The sequence below is a fragment of the Poecile atricapillus genome, chromosome W, assembly GCF_030490865.1.
Source record: "Poecile atricapillus isolate bPoeAtr1 chromosome W, bPoeAtr1.hap1, whole genome shotgun sequence".
Classification (NCBI taxonomy): Eukaryota; Metazoa; Chordata; class Aves; order Passeriformes; family Paridae; genus Poecile; species Poecile atricapillus.
This window is the reverse complement of record NC_081288.1, coordinates 36,830,480-36,843,820: the sequence shown is the minus strand read 5'-3', so window position 1 is coordinate 36,843,820 and position 13,341 is coordinate 36,830,480. Positions and strand designations below refer to the sequence as shown.

General features: G+C 37.1%; 1 protein-coding gene across 6 annotated transcripts in view; it reads left to right on the top strand.

Annotated features, from left to right (window-relative positions):
- The window catches only part of LOC131592068 (probable methyltransferase-like protein 25), a 51,440-nt gene that overhangs the window by 24,352 nt on the left and 13,747 nt on the right, over positions 1-13,341 (top strand). For 3 of the 6 annotated variants that reach the window (XM_058863330.1, XM_058863333.1, XM_058863335.1), the window contains exons 6-10: positions 1,036-1,130; positions 3,567-3,596; positions 4,684-4,757; positions 6,736-6,829; positions 8,239-8,340. In XM_058863330.1, the coding sequence (XP_058719313.1) occupies positions 1,036-1,130; positions 3,567-3,596; positions 4,684-4,757; positions 6,736-6,829; positions 8,239-8,340 (395 nt within the window). The remainder of the gene's footprint in view (positions 1-1,035; positions 1,131-3,566; positions 3,597-4,683; positions 4,758-6,735; positions 6,830-8,238; positions 8,341-13,341) is intronic. The other 3 variants (XM_058863334.1, XM_058863332.1, XM_058863331.1) reach the window with 2 other exon arrangements.

The window sequence follows — 13,341 nt, the reverse complement described above, 5'->3', positions numbered from 1 at the left end:
CTAGTGGTCAGCTGAGACTGGGCATTTCTTCCAAAAAGGCAAAGGCTGTCATAAGTTTTGGGGTTAGTTCTTTATAGTTTTTTTTCTTTTTCTTTGCCTAACTTTTATAGAATGAATTCAGCTTCCATGTATGTATCTCCAATTGTTGGTAAATTTTCTGCTGTCCCCTCTTTTTAACCCCATTACATGATTTATTCTGAAATATGCCCCAGTCACCTTCCTGTGCTAAAAAGCCAGGATCTCAGCCAAATTGTGGGTTCTTTTAAAGAAAGCAGTGATTCTTATTCACCATTCTAAAAAATCAGCTGACAATGTGTTAATGAAGGCTCTAAACATTTAGAGTTTGTGTACATTTAGAACTGAGTATTAAGAACATCTATAAAGTAATCTCTGTGCTTCAGTTTTCCAATATTTGCACTAGTGTTAAACATGAATAATTTTCTTGTTATTCAAAATACAAATGATACTGAAACTGAGCACAGATTGTGATGCAAATGCTTCTTGGTGTTTTGAAGAAAGAGCAAGAGCCTTTGCAGCTGCTCTTTTCTGGAAAACAAACATTCTGCCTCACAGCAGAATGGTCTTTCAAAACTAGAATAAACAAATACACATTGTTCTGTGTGATGTCTGAAAGACATTTGGGATAGAATAAGGAGACAATGAGAAGTGGTAATGAAGCTCTTCTGCATGGAATGACTGCTTGGCCTACATCTTGTGATTCGTGGAGTAGTGTAGGTTACCCTGAGTATTTGCAGACTTTTCTCTTGTCCCTTTGGCTGTTTTTTCAGTGGATTTATGCAAAGGACACTCACTTAAATTTGTTTTGGTAAATGTGAAATTATCAGAAATTCAGCATAAACCAAAAACATCTGTTAAAGGGAAAGCATGTTTTTTGTAGGACTACCACGAGTTTTGGTACTGGGTGAGAACAGTTAAGTGTTTCTGCTACATTACCTACTGTTCATCTTGCTCCATCCATTGAGTACTCTGTAAGTGAAAAAGCTGTGCCTTTTTTTTTTTCCCTCCTTGTTGCAGAATGCCAGGACCAAGTCTGGGGATTTCCCATGTGCCAGTACTTGAAGGACAAAGGCTGGTGCTGTGGTCGCAATGCTAGGATGTCAGCATGCTTGGTATGATTCCCCTCCCTTTTTCCTACAGAGAGCTTTGTCCAGATGTTACAGGATTCATTGTTTTTGGCTTCTGATCCTGAAGCCATGACTTTAATCCAAGAACCTACAGAATAACATCATTAATGTTGTAAGCGTGATGAATTATATCTAAAAAAAACAGTATTGACCTTCCAGCTTTATATATTTTATGCTTACCAAAGGCATGAAAAAATGAGTATTGACAGAAATGTACTTTAAGAGTGGACAGAAAGGCCAAAACTTTGCTGAAACCTAAACAAGGTAGCCCCTCAGGATAATAGTTCTTGGCCTAGGACTTTGGGAGAAACAAGGTAATTGTAGAAGGATTGCAGTCAGTAACTCCCCCAATGCCTTCATGATTCATAATATTGACTGTTCTAGCTGTTTAAAACCTGAACAATCCTGCCTATTCAAAAAACTAGAGGAGCTCTAAAATCCATGTAGCTTAAGAATCTGGAAGCGTCTTTTTAACATTGCACCAAGAGATGAAGTACTTTTAAAGACTTAGCCTCATCAAGATAGGATGATGAGCTGTTTTCTAATTTGAAAAAACAGATAGGTACTGAAAATTCTGACCACTGTTTCAGGTAGAAGACCACTATTCCTTCCCTCTATTAATTTTTAATTTATGGTATCCAAATAAATCACATCAGGTTCTGGCTAGGCTCTACTGCTAGCTCCGCACCTCCATTACAAAGAAGATAGACTAAAGATTGAGTGTGGACTAATGTATTGAGGTTATGTAAACTTGAACTACCATGATAATTAAATGCTATCAAGAGAAAATATAGGAGGACAGTTGTTTAAGATCCATAAGGCTTAAATGTGTTACCCTCGGCAAAGTAAAAGAAAAGAATTGTTCATTTTAGAGATGTAGTTGTAAACTTAGCAGAAGAAAAGTGCTTTCTAAAGGGATTTGCCTTTTCTCTTTTTCTTGTCAGTGTCATACAATACCAGTCCTTCCTCAGCTGACACATTAGCTGTTTCCTATTCCATTTCTTTTGGACAGAAAAAGGTTGGGCTGTTTTTCAGCAATGGTAGGAAGATAAATTTTGTAAGCAAATGACCCCCAAGAGAGTACTGATCATGCTATATATATCTATTTTAGATGTCTCAGAAATCACAGAAATTTGGCAATTAAAAAACCTTTTGTTTGAATATCCACAAAAGGCAGAGTTGTCCTGTGTAACTAGATACTTCTCCTGTTATGTTTATAATCATCTATATGCATTTTTCATGACTAGGATTTTCTTTGCCGTGTAGGATGTACAAGGGAGCCAGCACAGAGCCACTAAGCACCCACATTTCTTGGGCTAATGGCTGGTTAGCAGCAGGTCTGCTGAGCAGTGACACTGAGTTCAAACTGGTTGAACTGACAAGAGCCAGAGGTGTTGGGCAAGAGTTACAGTTCCAGAGCCTTACAATATGTCTTGGAACCCGTACCATCTCCTCAGCAGCCGCAGATAGCTGCTGTTACGAGAGCTTGTGCAGCAAAAGGCAAACCTGATAGCTGGCCAAAGCCGTGAGTGGAGGAACTGCAACTATGTGGACTGTGTTTGAAGAACAGTGTGAAATACAAGATTAGTTCTATAATAAGGAGAAAGAAGAGTGGTTGATTGTGTAACATGCAGTCTTATTTACTATAGTGAAGTTTGGGACTAAGGGTGATAATAATCTGTAAATTGCAAGGGATTTTTGGTTTGCTGCCTAATTTGGTGTAGTATCAGATAATCAGATATTGAGGTTTTGTCTTCATTTCTACTACAATCTTCAAAACTCTGTTGAAATTTTGTAGGCACATTATCGTTTTAACTGTGAAAGAGTATTACATGTTTCTAATTATGTGTCATTCTTTGTCACTATGCATCATAAAAATCAAGTAGTCTCATATCTACATCAGCATTTATAGTATGAAGACTCTAGTGAAAACAATGCACAGTATTTTAAACTGCAATCTCTCTTAAGGTACTTTATTTGCCTGCAGTTTATCTGAGTACTAGCGATTAAAACTAATACTGTCCATTGAACTAGTACTTACTTTTAAATTATTAAATATGCAAAGTGAATTATTTGTATTTCAGTAGAAACAGATTCAAGAAAAATTCATTTGTTTTTACGCTTTCACAGAAAGTAATCCTCTGAAATTCTTGTGCAATAGACAGAAAAACAAGCAAATTTTTCATGGACCTGTTTCCACACAGTTGGATGTCATTGCTTCTCCCATAAAGAAACCAAAATAACAGGAGTAGCTGCTTATGAGTGCCTAAAGGTATTAACACTTTAAAGTGTGCAAGCTCATGTTATTTCACACCATTAATCTTTTAAAATGTCATCTCCTCTGACTTTTATACCATGTGTTTATAAAATGTTATGATAAAGAATAAACATATCAGCAATTTAATTCCTTGACTCTTAAAGGCTTTGGAGCGAGTTGCAGTTGGCCAAATGGTAAGTAATACTGTTTATTTTAGCCATTCTACGATAAAATGTGTTTTTCCCCCCTTGAATGTTCTTAATCCATGGCCTTTTATTGAACTTCTGCGTATCTGGAATCTGAAATACTGGTCTACACTATGTCAAATCCTGATAGATAGCATGTGTCATCATGAAATCACATTTTTATTGCTGTGGTTGTACTTAGTGAATCTGTTTTCCTTGACAATTAAGAGTCTGAGAAAAAAAAAGCACAACTTAAAATTTAAGTCATTAAAGTACCCATCCTAACTTCCTTTGCTGTCTTTCAGCTAATACATAAATTCAGTGCAAATGTCCTTCTGATATCCCTGGTTTGGATCACTCTATCCCAATGTTTTATCAACTAGTGTAAAAATAGACATTGTTATGACAAAAGCTTGAACCTGTTAGAAACATCATCATTCTCCTTTTTAATCCCTGTATATTTTTTCCCTGTGAATGTTTTGAATTATTGTTGTGCAAGTTATCCTTAAGGGATGGTGGGCACCACCTGTGCAAGTATTTAAAGGGCCAGGCTGAGAGACTTTCCATATCCAGTAAGCCCACTGGCCCCAGCAGTCTTTTTCTGTGAATTTTTAATTGGCAGTCATTAACTGGTTTTATGCAAAGAGATTTTCCATAGACAAATATATGAAATTTTTAGTACTTTTTTTTTTAGCATAGTACTTTCAGCGTGATTCAGACTACAGTCTGACCATAGATGATTCAGCTAGGTAATTTCTCCTTTTGTCTTCAAAACAGCTTAGATGATTGTTATTTATTTTGTATATTAGAATTTGGATCATGAACAGTGCTTTTTTTCTCTGTTGTCTTTTTTTCCATCAAGAGAGTCTGGGTTTGTTTTTCTTTTCTTATATTTATGGTTGTGTTAGAATCTGACTTAAAAACATAATTTTAACTGGATGCAAGAACATTAGTAAATTGTCTTCTTAAATCTGGTATGACTGGTTGTAAAGTATACAACTCAATAAATAGTTAAGGAAGCCAGTACTAGTTTTGTTGCTCTGATCTTAATTTCAGTGCCAATTTTAAATCCTTGCTGTTGTAAAATTTTTTGCAGCTGCCTACAGAATCATTGTTTTATCGAGCTGTTCTTCAGGTTATTATAGAAGAAATTTATGGTGTCACCAAAAGGTAGGAAGCTCTGCATTCACATAATAACAACCAGAGATTGATCTGATTCTCTTCCACCTCTGTGTTGTAGAGAAAGTATGTTTTGGAAAGCAGTACCTCTTTGGTACTGGGTAAAGTGTATCTTCACCTGAGAATACTCAGCAAATGCACTGAAAAGTCAGTGGCGGTCCTGGCTGTCCTGGCAGTCTCTGTCATGCAGAGATCCTGGGTGCTTTGATACTGCAGAAGGAAAAAGGCATTTCTGTTTGTCCTGAGAAAAACTGCTGACAGCTCTATGGCCATCATGGCTCCAAAGAGCTTACTCACTGCCTGTGCCTACACTAGCAAGTGCTGCTTTCTTGGAGGAATGGGATTTGGAGAGCTGCTGTTCAGGACCTGACATCTACATTATTCTCTTCTGTGGTTGCAGTTGGATTTGATTTTATCTTAATCTGTGGGATGTATGCCTGTTAGAACTTGGAGCACATCCAGAAGCACACCTACCAGTTTAATTTGGTTTGAAAATAACCCATTTTTTGAGTTCTGATATTATTTCATGGTGTGAGCCAAGGCATGAGAGGTGGGGAAAACCAGAAAATTCACTTCAGAAGTATACTCTGATCTAAAATAAGTACTTAATGCAAATACCCTTAAAATTTACTAGATGTAGAGTCTGACAGATTACCTACCCTTCAGAAGGTCAAATTCCTGAGAGAAGAAACATTTCTTTATTTTAAAGTTGCATAAAATATTACACAAAAAGTCATGGCTGCTAAATTGTAATGAAAAGAAAAACTGTGAGGTACATTTTTCATGTTTTGAAGGAAGTATAATTTGGAGGAAGTAATTAAGATTATATGTCCGTAATGAGCACAATGGCTCCCTTGGCAAGACCTTTGTCACCCCCATTTTTTTTTCTGAGCATGACATTAAATGCCCATATTCCTAGGAATGACATAACAACATAATCATTAACTGATTTTCAGACTGTATCAGCCTAAATGTTTAGGCGCATCTGAATATTAAATATGAAAACAAAAATGATTCTCAATGAGTGAGGGTCCTTGACACCTAAACAGCATTAGAACTGCATTGAAATCCTTTGAATTCTGTTGACCTCAGGTATTCGTTCTGGGTTTTAGATAAGGAGATACATTATGCTAAGAATAAAGAAGGAGAAAAGTTTGAAACTAATATATTTCTATTCAATTTTTCACTGGGAGGGTATGGGGAGAGTGTATTTCTTATTATATAACTCAGTACCTGAATATTTAACTCCTACCCTGCACATCTAGAAGAGAAATAATGTTAGACTCAGTCAAGAAAGTGAATTCAGACTAAAAAGAAGATTTGTGTGTTGTTTCTCCAAGATATTTTAAGCACAGACAAGTGGTCTGCTAGGATTCATTCTTCTTATATGTTTAAGTTTTTGTGCATTATTTTAACATATGTTTTGAAACAACGCACATTTTTGTCTGGCTTAAAATGCAAGCTATTGAGTTTTGAACAGGACAGAATTCTGGCATCATTTAATGAAATAAAAATTGAAAGGATAAGAACACCAGGTAACAAGCAAAAGTGACATTTTCTCAGTCCAGTAGTTGGTGTTAAATAAATTACAGCAGAATTATGTTAGATTATGGAAATAATGTAGAAGTATGGAAAGAAATATCTGTCAGTGGAAATAATAATTTTGTCATTCATAAAAGGAAAAGTTACTTAAGAAATTAAAAAGAAACTTCAACTATCTCTCAAAATTTTAGGTAAAATAATAACCATATTATAACCATAATACAGTTATACAGTTGCTGTGTCTAGAAGCTACTTCAAGTGTTAGCTAGATTCTTTTAAGTGGAAGGGGAAAAAAGAAAGTTGTTGCTAACTTGGCAGTAGTAGCTAACTAAATCAGTAAATCCAACTGATTTATTTATTTTGTTAAAAACACATGAATTTCTGTTGTTGGATGTGTAAAAGCTACACCTGAGTACTGTATTTGCAGTGATCGACATGTTGGAAAAACCTTCTCCAAATCATCCTCCTTCGTAGATTATGTCAGACGATCTCTGAAAAAGCTGGAACTGGATGACTCGAAGGTGAGTCACTAATTAGTGACTATATGAAATTGTTATATCCATGTAAGTTCTTAAGTCAGCACCACAATGCAATGTTTGAGCCATTGTGTTGATTTATGTCATATATTGCTGTATGAATATTATGTTTGAAGACTTCATACCTTTAAATTAGTGAATGTTAAGGAAATATATGAAGATATTAAATCACTTTGTTGGAGAAAAAGAAGTAAATGTAAAGTAGAGATTTAAAATCTTTTGGAGATTTTATTTATGTTCTTGAGTCTTGTCTTAGTCGTAGTCCTACAACTGCTCAATTGGTCAACAGATGGCAATATAGCATTAGGCATGGAATATGACTGTGTGAAGATCACAACCATGTTGTGAGAACAAGTTGAGCAGAGGAGACACTAGAGAGTACTAGACATATTGTTAACAAATTAAGTACAATCAAAGGAAAAGTGTGAGTGTAAGCATGTAAAATATTTAAGCTAAATGTTGTTGCAACCCTTGGTAAAGTAATGTTTAAAGCCTGTAGTCAAAATGTCCAATGACTCAAAATTTGCCAGGCACATCAAAGCATAAGCTGGGAGAAACAGGCAAAATCAAATAAGCAAGTAAATTCAAATGACATTGGAATCATCTTGACAGCATTAGGAAAAGGACTTACGCCTGAAGTCTGCTGTATTTTAGAAGGATTGTATTTCATTCCGTAGTTAGCAAATCACTTCTAGCAAATGTAGTTACCTGTTTGCTTTTCTGTACGAATAGGCACTAACAAGATGCATTCACCTCAGCTAGAAATAAAATTACATCTTTCTTCATGTGTGTACAGTCACCCAAAAGTAATAGTGGGTTGTTTGTGTAATAATCAATTCACAAGATGTTTTCTTTAAAACCAGTAAGAATAGAAAGGTTGTTTCAATAGGTCTGATTTTAGATATGTTGCCTTTTGCTAAGAAGGGTCTGGACAAATGCAAGTTGCCCTGAGACAAAGATGTCTGTCAACACTACTTCAAGCTGCACATTTATGTGGCTGCTGAAGACCTGATTCAAGTAAATGCTCACTTTTGCTCATGTTTCTCCTCATTTTATGTGCAGCTGGCTGCATACTGAAGACTGGATTTTATGCTGATGTAAACAATATTATTTTTTATTTCCCAGCTATATTGAAATCTGCAGCAGCACAAAACCAGTGCTGTTTTCATACTACTGAGAGGAAAGTTGTTACTGCTCCCTTAACAGTGGTTCTGACCCTGCAGTTTTCATGGTGGAGTCAGCACTATATCTACACAATATTGGAGAATGCGTTAAATGCCTCACTTCAGGAAAAAAAAAATACTTATGTAGCTAGAAATGTGATGAAGCCTAAACATTTGCTCTGAAAGATAACAAAAATCAAGGAGAAATTTATGTGGAATTTGTTTTTTTAGCTCTATTTAGAAATGAACAAAAGAGCAGCTGTACTGCATAGACCAAATGTCTGCTTTGTCTCTGGCAGTGGACAAAAACTGATGCCTTGGGATGAATATAAGGTGGGAGTAAGCATATATGAAACATACTTCTAGAATAATCCAAAATGTCCTTGTCATTCACAAAAAAAAAAGGGAGGCAATCATTGTCTTATGCATAAATATATTTAGGTTATATTAAAAAGCAGCTAAAACTTAGTGACACTGTGTAATACAAGCAGAGAACTCTGAGAAAAAATTGTTTCCATATGGGTCTCTGTTTTACATGTGCAAAGATATTTTCTAAAATACAGAAGTCAAGAAATTGTGAGTCTCCAGTCTTTTACTAGGCTTATCAGAATATTAAAAATAATTTCATCTCTGTATGATAATAAAAGTACTGGAAAGGAAAACAGAGGGATAGAGGCGCTGTTTTTAGGAGTCCCTGCCAGGGTTTGGTAGCTTGTTCATGTATGGTAAAATCTTGCATGGTTTTTATCACTGGAGCTGAATCTGTACTGTGGGATGTAAACACTCTTCCAAAATTAATGGTTTATGATAAGCATCACAGCTGCTTCCTTTATACACACCAATACCTCTGTTTCTGATCAAAAGGTAGCCCTGAGGCAATCTGGTCATTTTCCAGTCTGGACAATTGTGGAGGCAGGATAAAGAGTGCAAGTATATAAAACACCTAACCTGCCTTGATACTCATTTTTGTAAGTGTGCCTTTTGCTAACTATTACCCTAATGAAGACTCATCACCTATAATTATCCAAATAGTAAGGTTGTTTTGGCTGTTGATTTTAATTAAAGATAAATTCTTGAATCCTGCCAATAATTCATGTGAAGAAAGCCCTCTGCTTCTTTCCTTTGTGAAATAGATGTGAAGTTTTTGCTTATGTGAAGCAAGAATTGACTCTTTCTGAAAAGAGTCTCAATCAGAAATGAGTTAAACAGCATAGTAAAATAGTTTTTCTACAAAAAATAAAAGGCATTTATCAATAACCTAGCATCACAATTGTAACGAATTGCTGTTCAAGCACTGAAGTTTCCTATTAAGTGAGCCAAAATAATTTCCTCCATTCATGGTGTTTCTTTTTAGTGTGGAAGAGTCTGTCAATTAAACACTTAGATGCAATGAAATAATTTTTTCTGCCTTTTGGTACAAGACCATTCCCTTCACACATCTTTTCATCTCAGTAGTAAAAATGAGGTATAAACCACAACTGAATTTCTGACAAAACATTCTCATTCTGTGAGGGCAGAGAAAGGTCTTTTAGTGTAAGCATGCTGCTTCACAAGTGTGGTTATATTGCTTCTAGCTTCAGAATTAATGGAATTGTTCTGTGGGCTGTGGATCATAAAATGATAGAAGGGGTGTTAATGATCATCTAGTTAAAACCCCCCTGCTGTGGGCAGGGACACCTTTCACCAGGTTGCTGAAAACCTCATCCAGTCTTGCTTTGAACGTTACCAGGGGTGGGGCATCCACAGCTTCTGTGAACAACCTGTGCCAGTGTCTCATACCCCCATAGTGAAGAATTTCTTCCTTATGTAATCTGAAGCTATCCTCAGTCATTTTGTCCTGTCACTACATGCCCTTGTGAAAAGTACTTCTCCAGTTCTCTTGTAGGTGCCCTTTAGGTACTGGAAAGTCCTTTAAGGTCTCCTCAGAGTCTTCATTTCTCCAGGCTGTGCAGCCCCAACACTCTCAGCCTGCTGGCCACAACTCTTTTATTGTGGTCATTCAGTGAATTCCTTATCCACCGAGTGGTCTCCAGTTTAGAGACGAGGATGTCACGTGGGATAATGTGAAATGTTTTGCACAAGTCCAGGTAACAATGTCACTTGCTCTTTCCTTATCTACCAATTCTGTAACCCCTTCGTAGAAGGCCACCTGATTTGAAGGCACAGTTTGCCATTAATGAAGCCATGTTGGCTGCCAACAGCCACCTCTTTATTTTCCGTGTGCCTTAGCGTAGTTTTCAGGAGGATCTGATGCATGATCTTAGGCATCAAGGAACCTGTAGTTCCCCAGGCCTTCAGTTTTTTTCCTTTTTGAAAATGAGTTACAGATTATGTTCCCTTTTTCCATGGGAACTTCACTAGGCTGACATGACTTCTCAAATATGCTGGATAATGGCTTAGCAACTTCATCTGCCAGTTCCTTCAGAACCTACAGATGCATCTCATCAGGTCCTATGGACTTGTTCATCTTCAGGCTCCTAAGATGTTATTGAGCCTGATCTTCTCCTACAAGGAGCAGTTCTTCATTTAGTCAGTCCCTGCCTTTGCCTTCTGCAGTGGTGTGGCTGAAACACTTGCTGGTGAAGACTCAGTCAAAAAAGTTGTTGAGTATCTCAGCATTCTCCGTAAGCTCCGTAATCATTCTCTGGTTCTGGAGAGCGCACATGTACCTATAGAAGCTTTTCTTCTTGCTCTTGATGTCAGTCAAGTTTAATTCTCTGAGAGCTTTGTCTTTCCTAACCTGATTCCTGGCTGCTCGGACAATATCTCTGTATTCCTCCCAGGCTACCTTGCTTCCACTCTTGGTAGGCTTCCTTTTTGTTGTTTAGTTTGGCCAGAAGATCATTGTTCATCCATACTGACCTCATGGTATTTTTTACTTCCTCTTTAAGCTTGGACAAGGTAGCCCTTGAGTATTAACCAGCTTTTACTGGCCTTTTCCCTCCAGGGCTTTATGCCATGGTACTCTGTCAAGCTAATCCCAGAAGTCTGGTCTCCTGAAGTCCCGGATAATGAGTTTGCTGTGTGCTCTCCTTGCTGCCCCAAGGACCTTGAATTCCACCACTTCATGGTCACTGCAGCCCAGGCTTCCCCTTGAGCTTCACATTCCCCACCAGGCACTCTATTGCTGAGAACTGAGAGCATTGGCTCCTCTGTCTCAAGGGAAGAAGTTCTCATTGATGCATTCCAGGAGCCTCCTGGGTTGCTTATGCCCTGCTGTGTTGTCCCTCCAGCAGATACTGGTGTGGTTGAAGTGCCCCATGAGGACAAGGGCTTGTGAAAGTGAAGCTGCTCCTTTGTGCTTGTAGAAGGCCATATCTAGAGATCCCTGCACAGGGCTGCGGTAATTGCTCTGGATGTATACCAAAGCAGTATTTTGTTCCTGACTGTTTTGTTTGTCATAATTCACTCTCTTTCTATAAATTCTGTTTTGTACAGACAGAGCGTTTAGGTTCATATAGATTTTGGAGAAATTCTTTCTATCACAAGATTTCTTTTCCCTTTTATTCACGTTTAACCTAATTGATGTGGACAGGGAACCCTCTTTTGGGAGAATGAAGCATTCATCCCTGCCGTCTCTCCTGGAGTAGCTGGCCCCTCTGATACTTGTTAGCCTTTTTTGCTTTCAAGCAGCGAGAGCAATTCCTTCCTCTTCAGCTCAGAACATGTTCCAGCTGTTTGTAGCTGCTTTGCAAATGCATTTAAAATGAAGCCTCTTTATTAACACATCTGATTGCTGCTTAAGGCAGTAAGTGCTACAAATAGCATTGCCATGGTAAAATCTCCTTATATAAGTATTTATGTATTTCTAGAGTTTTTAAGAAAGAAAACTCAAAACTCTTTAAGTTTTCTGGTGTCCTGTTCTTACTGGGGTAGATTAGCAAAAGACCTTTCATTGGGGCTAGCTTAAGGTGATTAAATGAAGTGCTTACAAAGCTAAGGCCTGGATGTGTGTCTGACAGCCTTTGGGATCTATTGACTTGGTGCTTTTCAAAAATCCAGACTATTTAATTTTAGTGTTAAAGCTGGTAGACAATACTGAAATCAGAATTTGAGCAAAAATACTTTTTTTTTTCACTAATTGCTTATTTTTTAATTAGACAAGTTCAGGGTTTTTTTGCATTTGATAAGGGAGATGGGTTACTCTTAGCTTACTATAGACTGTCCTTGACTTTTAAGTTCTCCTCAGCAGTCACTAGTGGAATATCATAAAATGCAGGTTGCAAATGAAGAGAGACAACATGAAGCTTACTGTGTGTCTTAATTTTCTCTTGCTTTAAAAAGCGTTGAAAAGCCACTCACTTAAGACTGGGAAACTGTCAGTAGTGGAATTGTGTAATACATTAAGACATTAACTAACCTGAATATATGCAGCTGTACTGTGAACTAAAATGAATTTTTGCAGAAATTGGAAAAGAGAGGGACTTTTAGCCTGAGATTTCTCATGATCTTAATGTCTACCCCACAGTCAGCGTCAGGGTGGATATCCTGAAATGACAGTGAATATCTGAAACTGGTTGGTCTTTGCTAAGAATATTTGTAATTTGATATGTTTTATTGTGTTCAGCCACTGGGCAAACATGGAGCCAAAGCCAAAACAATACTACTTTCCCCTGAACCCTGAAACAGCAATTAACTGAGACTAAGCAGTCAAAAAATGAAGGTAGTACATGGATTTACACACATAATACATTTTACAATTGTTGAAGAGTTGACTTCCTTCACTGTTTTCTTGGACAGAATGAATTTAATCTCACAGACTTCCTGTTTCCTTTGTTAGTTAGGGAAGTACTAAATGATGGCTCGGGTAACACTTGCATAGCACTCTATAAAGTATAAGCACATAATGCTGTTTTTAAGCATAACTGTTTTTCACATAGACAAAATACTATCCCAGTTATAGTACTGTAGCATTTTACTCTGATGAAGGGTCCTAAGAGATGTGACTTGTATATCAGTTAAGCATAATTATAAATAATATAAATTGCATTCATTTGAAATGCATTTTAAACAAAGTTCTAAATAAACTTAAGCCAGTCAGTAGTCTCATTATCTGTTTTACATCATTTTACAGTATGTAACATTACATTATTTTTAACTACCTTAGTCATGGAAAAGTTGTAAAATTTCCTCTTAAGTATGTTCTCCCCAATGTTTTGAACTGATCTAAGACTCTGCTCTGCTAGAAGTATTGCCTCACAGTTTTCTTGTAGTCTCGTCAGTGTTCCTGATCACACTGGTACAAGGAGAGAGAGGAAACATGGAAGTGTGCAGTCAGTGCAGGAAGAAGCAGTCCCTTTGAGATAGCAAAGAGGAATTGCATCTAACAGACTG